This window comes from Sceloporus occidentalis, unplaced genomic scaffold (assembly GCF_023333645.1).
Source record: "Sceloporus occidentalis isolate IW3139 unplaced genomic scaffold, rSceOcc1.0.p SCAF_274, whole genome shotgun sequence".
Lineage (NCBI taxonomy): Eukaryota > Metazoa > Chordata > Lepidosauria > Squamata > Phrynosomatidae > Sceloporus > Sceloporus occidentalis.
The window spans coordinates 760,314-778,938 of record NW_028317254.1 but is presented as its reverse complement, the minus strand read 5'-3'; the positions used below and the strand labels follow the sequence as shown (position 1 = coordinate 778,938).

Sequence of the window (18,625 nt, the reverse complement as noted above, 5' to 3'; positions counted from 1 at the left end):
CACTAAAGAAGAAACCACTTGGCTTAGGTAGAAGCTGCAGCTCTGGGGAATTTGCAGAAAGCACTCCCAGAAGCACTCTATAAGCTGCAACTTCCTGTTTCTTCTATGGTCCTCGCCACTGATTGGCTTCTTGAATCAGCCAATCAATGGCAGGAAAGCACACGGGGGGGGTCTTATTAGACTCCCTCCTGGGAGAGATGCACCGAGCCAGTGCTGGAGCTGCCTGGAGGAACATATATCATGTGGCATTACATATGTTCAGCTGAAGACACCTCCTCCGTGGCAAAGGGCTGGGGCAAAGGGGGGGGGGGATTCTGCAGGATCTCCAATGCATTTGCAAAGGGGGATACCATGAAAGTTTAAAGGGGTCCCTCGGCTATCGTATCATATACAAATACGCACATTTGTTGCCACCATAAAAGTAAATATAGGCAAAGTGTAACAAAGTTACCCCTTTCCTAATGGGGCATGTCACTGCGGACAGCGGGGGTACATAATGGCCGATGGAATCAGGGCCGGCCCTACAATGGAGCCGACTGGGGCAATTGCCCCAGGCGGCACTTCAGAAGGGGCGGCACTTTGCCGCCCCAAGCTGGTTTTTTTTGGTTTTTTTGAAGCGGAGAAGAGAGAGAGGGGCACCGAGTGGTTTTCGCTTACCCGCTCGGCGCCCCTCTCTCTCTCCTCTGCGGCGAGTTTACCTGTTGGGTCTCGGTGCCGGCTTGTAATGCAGAGCGCCGGAAGTGACGTGAATTTCCGGCACTCAGCATTACAAGCCGGCACCGTGGCAGCACAGGGAGACTCGCCGCAGGACTGTTTAAGGGTAAGTACCGGTGGGGGGTGGGGTAGATAATGCCGCCCCCCCCCGGCGGGGGGCGGCATTTTAAACTTTGCCCCAGGCGGCGTTAAGTCTTCGGCCGGCCCTGGATGGAATCCATCCTCGTATCCCACCCAGATTGATCCGTCCCCTGCGTGATATCATCCCGGAGAATTAATCCGAGGGATTCACTGGAGTTAAATCTGTATCGATGTTATATAACAGGGGAGGGCAGCGGATGGGGAAAGGCTGAGCATGGAGTGCGGACTAAAAGGTCAACAACGATTGTTTATATCAGAGAGGGAGGGAGGGAGGGAGAAAGAGAAAACACGGAAAGGAGAAAAAGGAGGGAAAAGGAAAAGTGGAGAAAAGAGAGAATGAGACAGAACGTTGGGGAGAACAGACAAAGATATTTAGTGATGGAAAGATTCCCCGTCAGACTAGACCGGCCGAGTGGGTCTGATCTGCCGGCAAATTCTATGGTTTACACAGAATAGCGAGTTACCCGAAAGTCCGGGTTACTACACTTAGCACCGGCGGCGCAGTCAGAAAAATCCCACAAAACAGAGATCTGTCATCGTGGCTTTTAAAATAACGTGCGAGACGCCAGCGACGGGAGGATTCCTGCGGCCACTTTCTCTGGAAAACCACATGAACCGCTGAGCCGCCAGGTGCCGCCGACCAAGAGACGCGGCAGAAAAGAGCCACGCGGCCCATCGACTATGACCGTTATCACAGTTGCTGCAAGATCTCAAAAGTCACTCGGTCCTCGGTCATGTCTGATTTTCAGGCCTGTCCCCTTCACGGAGCTGTTTTCATGGAAAACAAGGACATTTCTGGCTGTAAAATAATTACAAAAGGTCTTTCTAACCATCAGTTATCCTTTTAAACTTAAACCTGGACCAGCAAACACAACGTGCCATTGGAACACAGGAGTGATGGGAGTAATAGGAGTGATGGGACTAATGGGAGTGATAAAGGGCCATTGGAACACAGGAGTGATGGGAGTGATAAAGAGCCTCTGAATGAGATTCCATTAAAAATCAGCCGTTTCCAGCTACAATAGTCATTTACAACATTAACCCCGTCTGCGCTGGATTTCTGATCCATTTCATGTTATTTTAATGGACAAAATTTGCTTTTCTTTCAAGAACAAGGACATTTCTAAGTGACTCCAAACATTCGATTGGTCGTGTATATATATATATATATATATACAGTAATTGTATTCTGGGTGTCGGAGCCGCGCGTTGCCCCTTGATATATTTTTCCTGCCGCACACTGCGGTGGGAGGAACATGGACGATGTTTATCGGTATGGAAGGGATAGACAACATCTCTGATATAGCTCCATGCTATGGTAATCTTTTTTTCTAAACCATGGGATTATCTGGTGGAAATAACATGACAGATGTCACTGAAATAGTGACTCTAAGATGCCACGGGAAACTGCCCTTCTTGGACTACGATGCAGACGATGCACACAAGGATGGATCCTCACCATCTTTAACCCACCAACCTGTCTTCTCGTTGCCTCCAACCGAATCTTATCCCAATGACACTTTCCAAACATTGACTTTAATAGCCCATCATAAAGACTTTCTCGCAGTGCCTCGCCAACAGCGCCAACTATAATTTGTACTTTTTTTGTATATTTATTTCTTTTTTTTTAATGCTTCTGGAGACGATGACTTGATAGGAGCTAAAGATATTCCGAATGACGTCACCTGTATTCAAGCAGGGCTAATCGAGATCTTAAGCTCTTTTCATTGATGGATCATGGGAGTTGTAGTTCAACTACAGGCACAGGAATCTTCTCATAACACGCCAACGCGATGACAGTTTATTTGTCTGTAGCCCAGAATAGGTACTGTCACATAGTGTGAGAAAATACAAGACACGTCTATACATTGTATCCCCGGCTCGTCATAGACCCAAAAGTTTAATTCCTGATGTGAAAATGGATACCCCCCCAAAAAATTGAATATACCTACAAAGCATAAATTGTGTACGAAGCAATGTTCAATATTAACCTGTGGCCAAAAATTGATCGCTTTCAGACGAAATCAATTTAATCTAGATTTAGAAGTATCCTGCTGGATAAAGCCTGTGGTTTTTTTACTTTATTACTACTGTAATTGTCACACGGATTAAGAAAAAATAAAATTCAGATGAAAACTTAATTAAGAATTTCCTTAGGGGTCTTATTACTGGTCCTAATGGAAACTTATGACTTAATCTGCATTCAAGCAGGGATATCAACCATAACATACTGGGAGCAAAAGCACCAACTGGGAGTCTTATATATGACCCCAGCGATGATAAAATAAGAAGGAGTCAGATCCAGACTGCGTGACCCAGAGAATTTGCCCCTTCAATCTGAGACTCCGGGGCAAACCCTGAGACCCCGGGGCAAGTTCTCAGGTATGGTCATCGCGGTAGTAGAAGAACCACATTTCCTTATCTATTCCTTGGGACTTTTTCAGAAATGTTCTTCTTTTGGTGGTCGACCCTTCTTCAACAATAAAAAAAAATATATAAATATTTTTGTAAATAATATTACAAATATTAAAAGCTTTCAATACAAACTTAAAAAAGCATTTGCCCTCCACATAAAACGCCCTCCTCTGTCTGTTCCTTTATTGGACTTTCTCGCACCCTCTCAACTGCATATTGGTACAATGTCATACTTTGCCCTCATTAAACAGTTTTTTATGTTGTTTCTGCCCTTGTAATTAACCCCACCGTCAGACACAATATTGTCGCTGCTCAGCTGTCTCGAAAAGAAGAAATGTGAGAGTTGTCTGCATGTATATGAAATGGAGTTTCGGATTGCGGTTAAACAGCAGCGAACCGAAGATGTATTGTGAAGGACCTCAGGGTTCTGTCATCTCGAACCACCACCAGAAATCCACAGATGACAGGTGTTTAAATCCCCTCACTGTATTACTCCCTACCCCTTCTGCTGGGAGGCTGTTCCACTTATCTACCACCTTCTTACATTGCATCTAAACCTAGTTTTAGATAATGGCCTCTTGTTCTAAATTTCGCCTCCTTTGAAATAAACGTCCCTCTTTTGGTTTCCTTAATCCCTTTATGTTGTAGACATCCTAGTCTTGTGATTGTACTTCAGCCTCGGACCGTACAAACTGTTTCGGGTCCAGTGGCTTAAATCAGTGTCAGAGCTCCTAACCCATCCATCTGATGGTACTTAGATTGGATGATGGGGGCTTCCGCAGGAATGCCCACCCGCAGGCATTTGGGGCATATGGATACGTGTTTATCTGTCATTGGTATATACTGTCTATAGAATTCCACCTCGTGAAGTTCTACAAAGTGCTATTTTTTCCTTCGAGTGCGAGTGTAAGGTTTTGGCAGTTCCGGCTATATCGTTACTTTAATGGTGACAAAGTAAGCCCCGTCTGTCTGGGAATGGGAATTCAAAGGCAAACAAAAGAAGTGCGATGTTCTCTATGCATTTGTTATGAGACGTGTTCTGGGGGAGAGAGAATGATGGAGCAGTATCAGCTAAAAGCTTCCTGCAACCGATGCAATTATTATATGCTAATTATCTACAAACTTCTGTAAGTGTTATGTGTATGAGTGTGTGTACGTGTATATGTGAGTGTGTGTATGTGTGTGTTTGTGCGTGTATGTGTATCAGTGTGTGTGTGTGTGTGTGCATGGATGTGTATCTGTGTGTGTTTGTGTGTGTGCGTGTATGTGTATCAGTGTGTGTGTGTGTGTGTGTATGTATGTTTGTACCTTGTTTTTATGTCTTAACATTAGAACTTTATACAGCTTGAAGGCAATGAAGGCTCATTCTTCATATGAAGGACCTCTTCAGAAAAGGTCCTCAAACCTTTTTCTCAACATGTTGGTCCACTAAGGGATTTCACAACCTTTTTAGACTTTAAGCTTCTTTTTAGAATAATGAACATCTTGGTTATCTTCCTTTAAAATGGGTATGATTAGAGAGGACAGGGCCACCGTTACAACTTCTCTCTTGGTCCACCAGAGACGATATCCTCCTCTCAGCCAACCGCTAAGGACATCCTCAGTCCCTTCCAAGTTACACCTTCCTCATTGCTTGTGCTTGAAACAGATTATATACAATGTAACAAATGAAACGGATACACTTTCTTCATGAGCAAACAATATTCCGCATAGATCCATATAAACACACGCTCCTGCGCCAACACGGCTTTTGCTGGCCCAAAACCAGACAGAAATAAACCTGGAACGGAAAGCTCTATTGTCTCGAATAACTCATTAACATCTCTCTTTTATATTTTTTTCTAAATAAGACTGGTATTACTTAGATGTATTCGGTTTTACCAGCTTTTGCACCATTCCCCAGAACGAGAAGAAAGATTGCGTAAAGTGGCATTAAGTAATAAAAAGCTTTGCACATACACAAGCTTTGGTTATTGGGGGTTCTTCTCTTCGCACCTGTCACTTGGCGACATGCATAGAGCACATTACCACATTCCTAATGTCCCACAGAGCATTCTGGGAAGGCCGTCTCACGGGAACTGTGTTAAAAGCAAGGACGTCCTTGGTATGGGATCCAACAACCTTCAAATATCATGCGTGGGCACGACGGAACCCGGTGATTCCAGGCTAAGCGCGACACGAGCATGCGGTGTATTTATTTAGGTGATAACAAGGCGCTCGGGCTTTGCAGGTCGCGATATATAGATGGAAAATGATACATTATCCGAACAGCTTTACTGCATTTTAAAAGAGGTTAAGTTTTCATCTACTCGAAAGCCCACGAGATTAATTAAACCTTTCCATGCCAGATGTGCCTGCAACAAATTCAATTACTGTAAAGTATGGCTCTAGTCCTCAATTACAAACGGGTTAATTCCTCTTTAGCACAAGATGTATATTTCCACAGTCAAACAGAAGGATGGAAACCTTCAAAAGTAATAATTCCCCAGTTGCCTAGAGAATAAGGTTGAGCACTGCTGGACTACAGGGACCCCCGACCACCAAATGACCCAGGACCCAACTGGAATACCTATTAATGCCTAGTCGCCAAGCTAGCTGATTAGAAGGTAACACGCATGGAACGCGAAAAGCCTACTCCTTATGATTTGTAGAAACGAAGGGATGGGAATGTCTTACCTTCCTTCCTGTAGTAGAGGATCTCCAGCTTACGTTCCTCGGACCCCAGCAGGGCTTGGGTAAGTTGGGTGATACTATTGTGCGTGGTTTCTGGACCGGTGAGGAAGTCGCAGGTGCATGGTCTCTGCATGACCTCCACCCTGGAATACCCGAACATGTCACAGAACCCATCATTGCAATAAATGATGGCGCAGTTGTCCATCTGAGCATTGGCAATGAGGAACTTGCGGCCTGCAGGGAAAGAAAACAGTCATTCATAATTCTGCTTACGCAACGAGACAGCCTGAGATGTGACTATACAAGAATATCCACAGCAAGAGAAGAGAGCGAGAGATGGATGGAGTGTAGGAGCTCTTGGAGGGATTAAAAATGGTTCCTCATCTCATAATGTATCAGACGCGTGATACTAGCAATGCTCTTCTTGGAATCATCTGGGGAGCTGTCCTTATTTACATCAGCTGTGGATTCATGGAACTGTCACACAGAAGAGACCCTCTAATGTAAACAAGATACATTTTAAGTTCTCGAAAGAACGCAAAACTACTTGGGAACTGACAGCAGATATCCAAAGAGAAGACAGGACAGAGAAAATAATTATAGTCTATATCTCCTCTGATGAGACCTCTGTGGTCTTTAAGTGTCTCATACTTGGTTTCAAGCTACTGGAAACATATTAATCCAAGTAGTGGTCTGTGGGCACAGCCAATGCAGGCCTTTAATGATGCAATTCTAGACTTTAATCGCGACTCGATGTTTGTGCCGCTATCCTTTTATAGAAATGTAATTGTGTTTGTTTGCGTTTCACATTAATAGCTGCTGGTATTATTATAAAAGCATTCTGGCAGAGCAAATGCCTTAATAAAACATAAGCGAGCTAACAATCCCGATGACCATAATATTTCTGGACGGCCACCCGGGACTTGCCAAGCGGTAATGAGAACATTGTTGCAATAATGGACTTTTTCCTTATAAAAGCAAAGGGAGAAAAAGTGAATATTCTCATGAAAATCCTGTACAGTCACCATTATCTGCCCTCTGTGAATCTTTACATTTGGAATTCCCGTCGACGTGTTTCTCAGCCTATGGGCCACCGATGGACCATCCAAGATCAAGTGAAACAAATACCGTGTTCTAATATATACGTAAAGTGATTAGCCTATGGGCCACCGATGGACCATCCAAGATCAAATGAAACAATACCGTGTTCTAATATATACGTAAAGTGATTATGGGCACAGGTCTCAAAGACCTCAATTCCAGAATATTCTACAGAATAAAGTTTCAGTTATCTCAGTATCCCAGATATTAAAGCTAAAACGGCTGAGAATAAGGTGAAAACATGGTGGACACCATAGATTAGGACTTATTCTGTTCATGATTCAGATCTAAGCGTGGGTTGCTGTAGGCCACCATACAACATTAACCAACTCAAAAAACACACATATTTTGATCTCTTCTCTTTTTGCAGTCACCATCTTTGTTTAGGTGTTAGACGTACATTTAAGAACATTATTAAACAACTCATCTTTTGGTTAATTTATGCCACCTTGGGAACGGGCTGCGTCTATAAACTTAAATGCGTTTGGAATTAGAAGTGCAACTCGCATTGAAATCAGTGGGAGCCGCAGCCACCGGTCCCACGATACACAAAACTGCGCAGCTATATATATAATTTATATGGAAAATACTCCAGGGCCATGGAGATAACTGACGACATATTGATAGAGGGTCAGGACTGTGAGATATTTTAAGTGGCTACATTTTGTACTGACCACCCAGCAGCTCTCGGCACTCGTAACACCTTCTCAAGTATCAACATATAGAGACGTCTATGCCTAGGAGAGAGGCTGATCCTAATCTACAAGGTACCCACCAGGTGTCACATTCTTTATTGTTGTCTATTAGCTATTAAGTGCTCTCTTGCTCGGCCGAGAGCCCTTATATATGACATTAGTCTTAGGGGTGTCTCTAAATCTCATAATTCTCAGCCAGACAAAATGTCCTTTGATGTTGGGGGGAGGCTGCGGATGCAGAGACTGTCTGATCCTGCTCTCGTCTGGTGTTGGAAACACGATAACAGTATAGGTTATACTATATAGTCCATTGATCCCCACAATCCACAGATGAAACATCTGATGTCTGGCATGTCTTATGCTCTCCGAAAGCTTCAAAAGGGGTTAATTCTCTGCAACAGGTGTCTGAGAGGTAAATGTTCGAAAATACAAACACAGCTGACAAGGCATATCATCTTTTGCTGGGTAAAACATCGAGCCTGATCCTGCCAGGATCTCTGAACGTGTGCGGCCAGCCATCTGTTACCTTCGCTGCTGGATATAATTAAATGGACAACTGAAAGCAGCATATATTAACGGCTGTCACCTGTGCTTGTACCTTCTCCCGAGAGAGTCATTTATCAAGGTCCCCGAACTGCTGAATTTGTTTAATGGCAACCCAGCCACCTGATTTTATCTGGTGACGAGGACCCAGGGTCTTTACATTTCCAGATCGGTCCATTTAATCGCTAACACAAAAGAAATAGGGTCGGAATTCCTAACACAGAACCTCGTAAATTCCCTATCATTTTTTGAACATTCTATAAAATTCTGTTTGGAAATAAAAAAGCCTAGTTTCACTCAGGGACAATTAATTTCATTTCGGGACGGCTGCTGACAGCGCAACTGTAGACTCTGAAAACCTTCGTACCACAAATATCTCAGGAGGTACATCAAAGAGACACAGATGTTACAATAATTGAACTGTTAGTAAGTCAAATGTGCTAATCTATAATTTCTGACATTCTGTTTGTTTTGAAATTACATCCAGGTCTCATTTTCTACGGCAAATTGATTTATTACAATAAATGTTTGTAGAGCATAGTAGCTTCTGGGAGAGAAACAGACCAGCCTATTTACTGAAGTCAACGGTAACTCAACCGACCAACTCAAGATACCATTTTCAACAGCAGCTCATAAATCCATTAATGGCTAAGTCTTATGATGTTGGGTTGACGTTATAATTCTTCTGGCAAGTTGAATTGCCTACGACGACTCTTTCTTTTCTTTTTTTGAGCCGGACTTGTGTTGGTCAGTTGGGGTGGCTGGAATCAGCAGATGACTTTGAAGTCATGTTGCTCAGTCCAAATGAATGATTGAATGTTTGACGTCATCTGGGTCACCTTACCCCTACTTAAGGAATTAAGTTTTTTGAGTTGGCGGACTTTTTTGTCTCAAACGAGGCCCAACTTCACTGCCAATTCCAAAGAGTTCAACTCTTTCAACTCTTTGTGAGTAGACAAATGCATATGGCTTCTATTTCATCTCAACACTAACTCATCACACCACATCTCTAGACAACATCTCTAGACAACAACCCCAAGGTTTGATAAAACCTTTTGAACTAAGCAATTACCTTCTTTACCGTAGGGTGTACAGAGTCATTGACTAGAGTCAGGGAAAGAATAGGTCAACTTGCCCCAGGGGCTGGTCTGGGGGGCAAAAGCCACATTGGACTGGCTAGTAGCCAGAAAGAAAGCTGCCAGTAAAGTAAGGGGGTGTGAGAGGGAGTGAGTGAGAGGGTAAGGGAGATGTATGAATGTATTTATGTTAGAATGAGAATGTATGTATATGTGTGTTAACATGAATGTGTATGTGTATATGAGCATGAATGTGTATGCGTATATGAGCATGAATGTGCATGTGTATATGAGCATGAATGTGTAAGTGTGTGCGCTTGAGTGTGTATGTGAATGTGGTGTGAGAGGTAGGATGATTTAGCATGAGTGTAAGTGTGTGTTAGTGGGTATGAGTAAGTGTATGGTGGTATAAGTATGTGTTTAAGCGTGAATATGTAATATGTGTGTTAGCATGAGTGTGTAAGTGTGTGTACATATGTGTGCCAGTGCCGATGTTGGGGGGGCAATGTGCCGATAGGGCCACTTGGATTTACTTGCCCCTGGGCCAGAGTGTGCAAGCCCTCCCCTGACTTTCCCCCTTATACTTTTTTCTAGGGCAACTTCATGAAATGATGGGTTCTATCTCTTAGTAGGTACGGCAGCTTCCCTGCTGTTATATTTACATTAAACATACCCTTTCCCCATGCTTATACGCCCATTATCTTGCGCTGGATTGGATAAAAGTAATTTGATGGTACATTTGGAAGGGCATCACATATACGCCAGTTTTTCCCGTATTATTTTGGCATTTCAAGAAACCTGAAAGAATTTTGCAATCGGACGTTGGATCGCTAAGGAAAAGAAACCTGTTACCAAATCTACATAGAAAAACACTTTTTTCAGAGTTATTTATAACACAGATCCCCGCGCGCTCATACGGAGAGCATCTGTGCCAGCTGCCTTTATATTTCTTATTTAAATTTTATTTGTATGAACGCTTCTTCTGTTTTTTTAATGTGAAGAAAAGGGAAGAGACTAGAAGACAGAAGGCAGAGGAGTCAAGGAAACAAACACACGGTTTCTCGCCTCATTCCAAAACACTCAAGGTGTTTGCACCCTTAACCCTTTGAGTACCGAAGGAGTATATAGTCCATGTTTTATTCAATGGAATCCCCAATAAAAAAATGTCATTGCTTGGGGTAATAATGCGTACTAAATTCAATTACAACATAAAGCCTACATTGCTTGAAGTTTTTTAATTCACCAATTGAGGTGTCTCATGATTATATATAGTGCAGCTCAGTTTACTGGGGCAATAGATAAGTGGAGCAGCCTCCCAGTAGAAGTGGCAGAGAGTAATACAGTGAGGGTATTAAACATGCATGGGATAGACATTCGGCTCCTGGATCTAAGACGAGACCAACAACTGATTAAGTCTTTACAGCAGGAGAAACGGGCTGAAAATGTGTCCATTTACCGGTTCATATTGTTTACTATGAACCCGGTAAGATCTCTCTTAACAAAATTTACCTCGTTTCTACCCATTTATTAAGCCGCGTAAATCCCGGCAATTTTTAAACCAGCACAGCCTGGAACAGGAGGGGCGGCTCAGAGGATTTAACTTCCCATTCAAAAGATCAAATTACAGACAGATACCCGGCTGGCTAAATCAGCCCTGGATGCAATGTCGCCGAGGGGGGCAAGTCCATCGCGGCCAATGGGCATCGAACAGACGGACTCGTAATCCCAGCGGCGGATTCCCCCGAACCTGCCCCCTTTTAAATAGATTTCCATTTCTTATCATCTCGTGTTTTTTTCCAGAATACCAGAGACCAGAAATCTAATAAAAATCTTTAAATACCAAAAGGGGTCAAATAAAGTAATGGAGGGTCGGAGAAAAGCTTGGATTTGGGTGGTAGATAGGTGGAACAGCCTTTGGACAGAAGACCGAGGACCATGTGAGGTTTGAGGTTAAAATAATTAAAAGGACGGCCAAATCTACGATGGTGTCGCGTAGTTGAGTGCCACGGGCAGTTAAAGTGCCGGGTTTCTGGCTTTTAAATGTCTTATTGAACTAAAATCTCCCCTCTTTGGGGAATAATTTTAGATATATTAAGAACATTTTTCTGTCTTGGCCGCACCAACCGAGGGCTCCACCGTCTTAATGGGTAATCCTATGTCAGACAGAAATCAATGGAATGAAGTATATTCAATGGCCGTCGCTTTTTATTGAGTTACTGTTCTTTTTTATAAACTATATATACAGGTGTAATGGTCCCGGTGTAAATGGGGTTTAAGAGTTCATGATGCGGTTCAGTGGATCAGCAGCTAAGGAACGTAAAGTCACAAAAGCCAAGAATTACATAGAAACATAGAAGATTGGCCCCGTTCGGCCCGTCTAGTCGCCAATTTCTCCTTAATCACATATCGAGAGAAAAAAACTTGTATTTGGGAAATTTCGAAGACGTATGTTGCTATATAGGTTTGTATCCCGATAACCTCTAGGGTGGTCCTCGTCGATGGAATTCCCATAAAGTAGGCCATCTACCTTGACGACGTCCCTGGCGTTACTGAGCGCGTAGCTTTGATATCTGTCATATTGAGATGAAAGGAGCCGGGATTTCTCAGCGGTATCAATTAAGCGGTATGTATGAAACATTGTTACCGGTTTGAAACACAATAAGCCAAAGCTTATTAGAAAAAATAGGACGTTGTGATTGGCAGAGGAGAAAAAGAATCGTAACCGACTGAAACTGGAGAATTTTTGCATTTTTTTTTTTTAGCTAATATGACTGCATTTTATATTTTTTTCCCTAATGGGCCATATGATTACGAGTTTATTAAGTTAATGTTCAAACCGTTAAATAAATTCTATTTACAATATGTCTGTGATAGAATCTAGAGTTCTTTCAGCATAGAAATTCTCTAGGATAGAAAAATTTCATTTCAATCACGCATTTATATTTTAGTTTCTCGCTATAAAATTTAATAAAAGATCATAAAGTCTCCTGGTTTCAGACTTTGGCTCTGACGCTGTTGAATTACTGGTGAGGTGGGAATATGAAGTTCTCTGCCGGGTTCCTGAAGAGGAGATTCATCTTCTAATGTCTTTAATTCTACAGAGTTGTAGTTTGTAGATGAGTTTCTGTGAGCTGAAACATTGTAACGTACAGCATCACCTATACAGTACATCGTAGGGCCAACCTAAGGGAATTCCATGCAGAAGAAGACCCACCACAGTCCTTCATAATGCTTCATGAAATAATGTGTTCGAAATATTTCTCCTTAACTCAAGTGGAGACTCAAGTTTGGAAATGAGATGTTGTTAAGGAGTTGTATACCCCATAAATGGTATATTTAACAAAAAAAAATGGATATTGAAGTAGACATCCCAATCTGAGGTCTACTTCAACGTTGTGTAGGCCTCTGTTTCCTGAGTGTTGTCTTCTGCAGTGAGTTGTGTGACGTCAGTAAATTCAGATGTATATCGAGGTGACCACCGAAGGGCCATGATAGTCAGCCAGACAGAATATGTCCTTCAAGCTCTGAGTCTACAATTGGGTTCATACAAGATCCGGGGGAACATGACGTCTCTCTATATTAATGTAATCTGATATCCCTGTCACATAGTTTCATATGATTGAGTGTAGAACCTGGAAACATTTTAATAATAAATTATATCATGTGAGCTCATCCAGAGACAGTTTAAAGGGACAGCAAGAAGACGCGATGGCCCCTATCACCCGGGCAAACTAAAAGCATGAAATACTCAAGAACAGCATGTCTGCTTTCGGTTTTTAAATCAGCGAAGGGTTACATCGTAGACAGTTTTTGCAACATAACATTCTGTACCGAACGATGAATATCCCCGGCTAAAAACCTTTTAAAAAAAACGTTAAAAAAAAAGATTAACATTCAAAATAAAAAAACATAATAAAGATGGGGGTGGTTGTTTTCTGTGTATTAATTTCTTAATGCTTTCAGGAAACCGCTTCTAAGCTTTCAGGTGCTGAGTATTTCATTAGGCCGCTAGGCATTAAAGCTCAAGAGATGAGTCTGTTATTAAAACACTATATTGTGAGCTCCGTGCTGTATTATACAGATTATAGGCTTTGGAGGACCGTTTCCCATTTTAGTTTTTTTTTTTTTTTTTTATCTTGTTGGTTCTTAAATGCTTTTTTTCCTACGCAAGTTGCTTTCTAATCATCTCTAATCATAACCCAGTAAAGTGCCGTCCGTTCAAAAAACATATTAAAATCTAATCTAAAATGCAGCAAATGTAACTAATTTGTTTTTATTATTCTGCAAATATCCTCAACAGCTTACTCTCTTCAATCGCTAAAATGAATTTATTAGCACATATTCCTCGAGATTTATTCGAGGGTTGTTACTATATTCCCACCTTCTCTCGCTAGTTCCTATATAGTTTTATGCAGAAAAGGGGGGGGGTAGGACTTTTTCCCCCACCAGAGGGTCGCTAGTAGGTCAACACATCCCTGGCTTTTTATTTTGGGTGAAATTTACACTTTGTGTTGTCTGTTAGATCGTTACCATCTCTGAATCCAGACATGTTTTATTTTCAGCCTACGATGTGAAACCAACAACAAAAAGGGGCTTCATCAAGCAGGTCTGGGGGGTCCCAAATAGAAGCATGGATACAATCTGGCTTCTTTTTAGGGCTCACCTTCATTTAATTTTCTCTTGAAAATCTATGTCTCCAGTACAATTAAACCAAAATACCTGCTTCCTGGCGTCTGCCAGAGCAGGAAAACCGCTGATGGAAGTTAAGGGTTAAGATGAATGGCTCTGGGGGCCACAAATTGCCTAATGATGAATGACTATCTCCACAGCAACTAGAATTGCCCCCCCACACACGATGAACAAAAGAGACACTAAGAGCTAATTCATTAACTATACCCCATTGTGCATTGTACACCTAGCCGGAGCAGACCATAGGTTGCCTATGTCACTTAGGTAGTGATGGCAAGGGGGCATTGCTCGGGGGCTGTAGCCTTTGTTGGTGCAAGAGGGGCAACACAGTCCACCTAGGGGTCTAGAACACTAGGTGTGGCCCTGCACAGGACAAAACTCACACTCGACACGTTATAGACACAACACACGCTTACACCATAGCCCTCTCCGTCTGTCTAACTGAGTTCAGAACGCTCTCTAAGTACTTGTCTCCCTGTAGGTCTCAGATAACGGTCCCATTTCAATGACAAAGCCCCCGAATTAGATTTAAATAGTGGCACCACTGCCGCCGCTCTGTTCTTCGCTTGCATTGTTTAGAATTTGTCAACAGGCATAATAACAACAATAACAACAGCAGAGGAGGTTCACACCCCATCCCCCAACCCCCTGTCTCCATAGGACTCAAAACGCACATCGGCAAAGTCTGGTTGGTAACTGATGTCGGGATACTTTGATTTGGGGAAATATATTAAAAGATTAAGCCAACTCGATAGATAATGTTTTGCATGAGCAGCATGAGAGTTGTTGTTAAAGTCAACAGAAGAAGTTTTTGTAGTAGATCACAGCTGTCACAATGTATCAGGGGAGGAGGTATTTGGCTGAAGATCCAGAATGTGGATTAAAAGAATACGAAGCCTCGGTAACCTGAGACAGCCAAAATGATACTGGGAGTTGGAGTCCATAAAAGTAAACTATGCATCACTGTTTAAACCTTTGGTTCCTAATAAGGAACATAGAATTTGCAGGCAGATCAGCCCCATCGGCCCCCGTCTAGTTGCCCGTTTTTCCTGCTGTAAAGACTCAAACCATAATCAGTCGTTGGTCCCGTCTTAGATTCAGGAGCCATATGCCCATCCCATGCATGTTTAAAACCCTCACTGCATTACCCTCTACCACTTCTGCTGGGAGGCTGTTCAGCTTATGTACCACCCTCTCAGTGTAGTGCCGATCTGTCCTTTTCAGCGGTTGCAAGCCTGTGTTTGCTAAACGTTGCTAATAATTACTTGTTGATTAAGCATTCAGTATCTGAATCAGTAGTAACGTATTCAGGGTCGTTAGTACTTACTTTGCCCTTCAAACTTCCGGATGATGGTGTCCAGATAAGTGTTCTGGGGGGCCACATGCCCTCTCCTTACCGGCATCTTGGAGTCTTTTGTCTCCTTTCTCTATGAACTCTAAAAAGTTACTAGCAACCTCAGCGTCCTCTCCTTTTAGAGAGGAGATCTCACCGTAGAAGGAAAAATAACCCCTTGAAACATAAAAACATCCCCGAGCGGATCCCTTCCCTTCATGGAAAAGACATCTCGACGTTCACATCCAGGTGCAACTCTGATCCTCGATGCCACACAACGGAAGCTGAAACTAATGCTAAAGAATATGGATCTTCTCCCTTTTTTCCTGTAGAGTCGGGAGAGTCAATGGAAACAAACTGTTAATCGTTCCCTTCCCTACTCCCCAACCTCACGCAAGAGCCGGAGGAACAGAGTTGTCAGCAGCAACAACTGCTAGAGTGACAACCTCCATAAAAACTCTCGCATTTGTCCTCTTGTTCAAGTCCCCATGGAGGTCAGAGATCAGAGGAGGAGGTGACCATGAAAAGGCTGGAGACCACAGGAGGTTATGAGGAGCTCCTTCCGACCTTCTCTGCTCCCGAAGCTTTTGTCTTGCTCTCACAATTCAGATCAATGGCAAGATAGCAGGAGCTGTCCTCTGGCCGCGGTGCTGGGCGTTCAGCGAGTAATCCGCCACTGGTGGTTGGGGGGGAGTTGGGTTGGGAGGTGGAGTAGGACTGCTGGCCATTAAATCCAGCATCACGTTGCATGTGCAGACAAGTCTTATTTTCCCTTCTATGTAAGACATTTAGAGAGAGAGAGCGAGATAGAGAGAGAGAGAGAGGAATAAACAAAGAGAAATCCCTTCTCTACACTCTCTAGCTGCCGGCGAAACCTGCTGCCTGACAAACGTTGCATCCAAACAAAAAAGGTTTATACGACGGGCTTCGTATGTATCTGCGTAAAGAGACAGACACATCGTACCGAGTGCAGACTGAGGTGTCTGTATCACAGAGCAAGTGTATAATGAGAATCTTCAGAAATCCTCGAGCAGAGTTTTCTCCATTAACCCGATGGTATTCAGAGATCCCGTCGTAACACAGACAGAGACATTTAAATACACAAGGGGTTAAACAAAAGACAGGAGGGGAGTTTTTATTGTAAAAGAGGGGAAATGTTATAAGAAGAAGCTGTAATCTAAAACTAGAGGATCAGAGGCTGAGACGGAATGGAAGGAAGGTTTTACTTTACTGAGAGGGTGGTAGATACATGGAACAGCTTCCCAGCAGAAGTGGTAGTGGGTAATACAGTGAGGAGATTTAAACATGCATAGGGTAGGGATGCGGCTCCTGAATCTAAGATGAGACCAACGACTGATTTGAGTCTTTATTGCAGGAGAAACGGGCAGACTAGACGGGCTGTAATACCAGGTGACTTATGATGATGTCATAAGCTGTAACGTTGCACAGCCTGTAACTCATACATCATTTTCCCGCAAGTTCCCCACCCATTTTCGTAGCTGGAAGAATTGTTCTGTTGAGCTTCACTTATCACGTGGTTTAAGGCCGAATGGGCTGCTTGTCACATGTTAGTTTAAAACTAAAATATTTTTTCATTGATGCATTGCAAGAAGACACTCAAATTCCTCTCTTCGGTAAACCAGAGTAAATCTGGATTCTGGATCTCGATCACAGTCTGGATCTGACTCCCTCCTATTCTCCCCCCCTGTGATTATATATAAGACTCCCAATTAGTGTTTTGGCCCCCAGTATGTTATGGTTGATATCCCTGCTTGAATGCAGGTGACTCAGTTAAGTGCCTCTTTAAATAGAGGTTTCCCAGAGGGCCGGGATTAGAGCCATTTGGCTAACACATTTGGCGAGTCATAAAAGGTAATTAAAGGGTTAATATGTCGAGGGTCTCAGGGGCAGCTCGTTTAGCGAGTCCCCAGGTACGGTGATTACCCGGCTGCCGGTCGGGTTCAGAAGAAACCAATCATTAAACAAACTGATATTATTTATCCCAATAAGCGGAGAGATAAATCGCTGCGCGACGCTATCAGGTGCCCCTTAAATCATCCCGAAAACAATTTCATGGCTGAAAAATCCGAACCCTGAACAATAAAAGTTTTCTTTTTTTCTTTACAGAAAACTTTGTGCGATATAACTCACCGTTTAAAAAATATAATTGGGGTTATTTTTTATATTAACCCTTTGTGCTCTGGAATCCACATTTCGGATGCAGGGCAAAATATTCTTAATGGACTAGATATTTCTACAGTTCCCTGCCTATTTCCTCCCCGGCAAACATGTTGCCGGTACATCAAATGGTTAAGTATTCACAGTTTTTAGGTTGGGACTCTCAGATGCATGTTAGCTGAGCGCTGCAGCGACTACTCTGGAAATCCACATTTCCCTGAGTGACAGGACTACCGATGCAAGACCTGTTGGCGTCAGGACCCTCTTTTTTTTCTCATTCACGTAGGAAAATATAAGTATGTTTAACCAAACCTTGGCACGTGCGATGGCCTCCACGGCCATATAACGAGTGAGATGGGTTTTAGTGACGTCCTCTCCCCAGACCCCTGGGAACACGATGAGAAATTGCCACGGGTATATTCTCTCACGCTTTCCTGACTTTGATGAATAGTCCGCGCGGACAAAACCTTTAGAAAACATTAATGCATTCAAAGAAGTACAAAAAAAATAGGCAAAGTCAAAGACTGAGATGGTAGAAGCATACAAGTTCATATCTTAAAAAAGGGGGGAGGGCGAAGATACTGTTCTCTACAAAAAAAATGGTGGCTTATTAATAGAATTCAATACCCAAAGGCATTAGTAGAAGGCAAATACAGTAAGAGAATTAATCTCCATTTGGAAGAGATGCCAGACTAATGCATGAATATTAAAGATGAACTAACAGGTAGATGGAGGCGAAGGGGCCCAGGCTTAGTGTTCAGAGGAATAATCCTGTAGAGAAGTAATTATCGTCGTCTTTCCCATATTATTTGGTGTAGAGATTTATAGACTTTAGATCAGTGCAGAAACGTATCTTTTTAGGCTATCGTTTTTATAATAAACATCATTTCATTGTAGACTTGGAAGCTGCCATTGCAGGAAGTCATGTGACGTGTTGATGCCACTTCCTCCTCGGACACCACAATGAGAGGATTGCTTTACGGCAGAGCCAATGAAATTCTTGATGTACTTATAGTATAATCTTTATATATATAATATTTACATGGAAACCAGTAATTTTGTGGGAT

The 18,625-nt window shown here is 42.7% G+C and overlaps 1 protein-coding gene across 1 annotated transcript in view; it reads right to left on the bottom strand.

Moving 5' to 3' along the window:
- The window catches only part of LOC149275638 (voltage-gated inwardly rectifying potassium channel KCNH6-like), a 38,912-nt gene extending 23,462 nt beyond the window's left edge, over positions 1-15,450 (bottom strand). Inside the window, exons 1-2 of the mRNA XM_089504524.1 lie at positions 15,375-15,450; positions 5,947-6,177 (exon numbers count right to left, since the gene is read on the bottom strand). Of these exons, the coding sequence (XP_089360650.1) occupies positions 5,947-6,177; positions 15,375-15,450 (307 nt within the window). The remainder of the gene's footprint in view (positions 1-5,946; positions 6,178-15,374) is intronic.
- Positions 15,451-18,625: the final 3,175 nt, after the last annotated feature.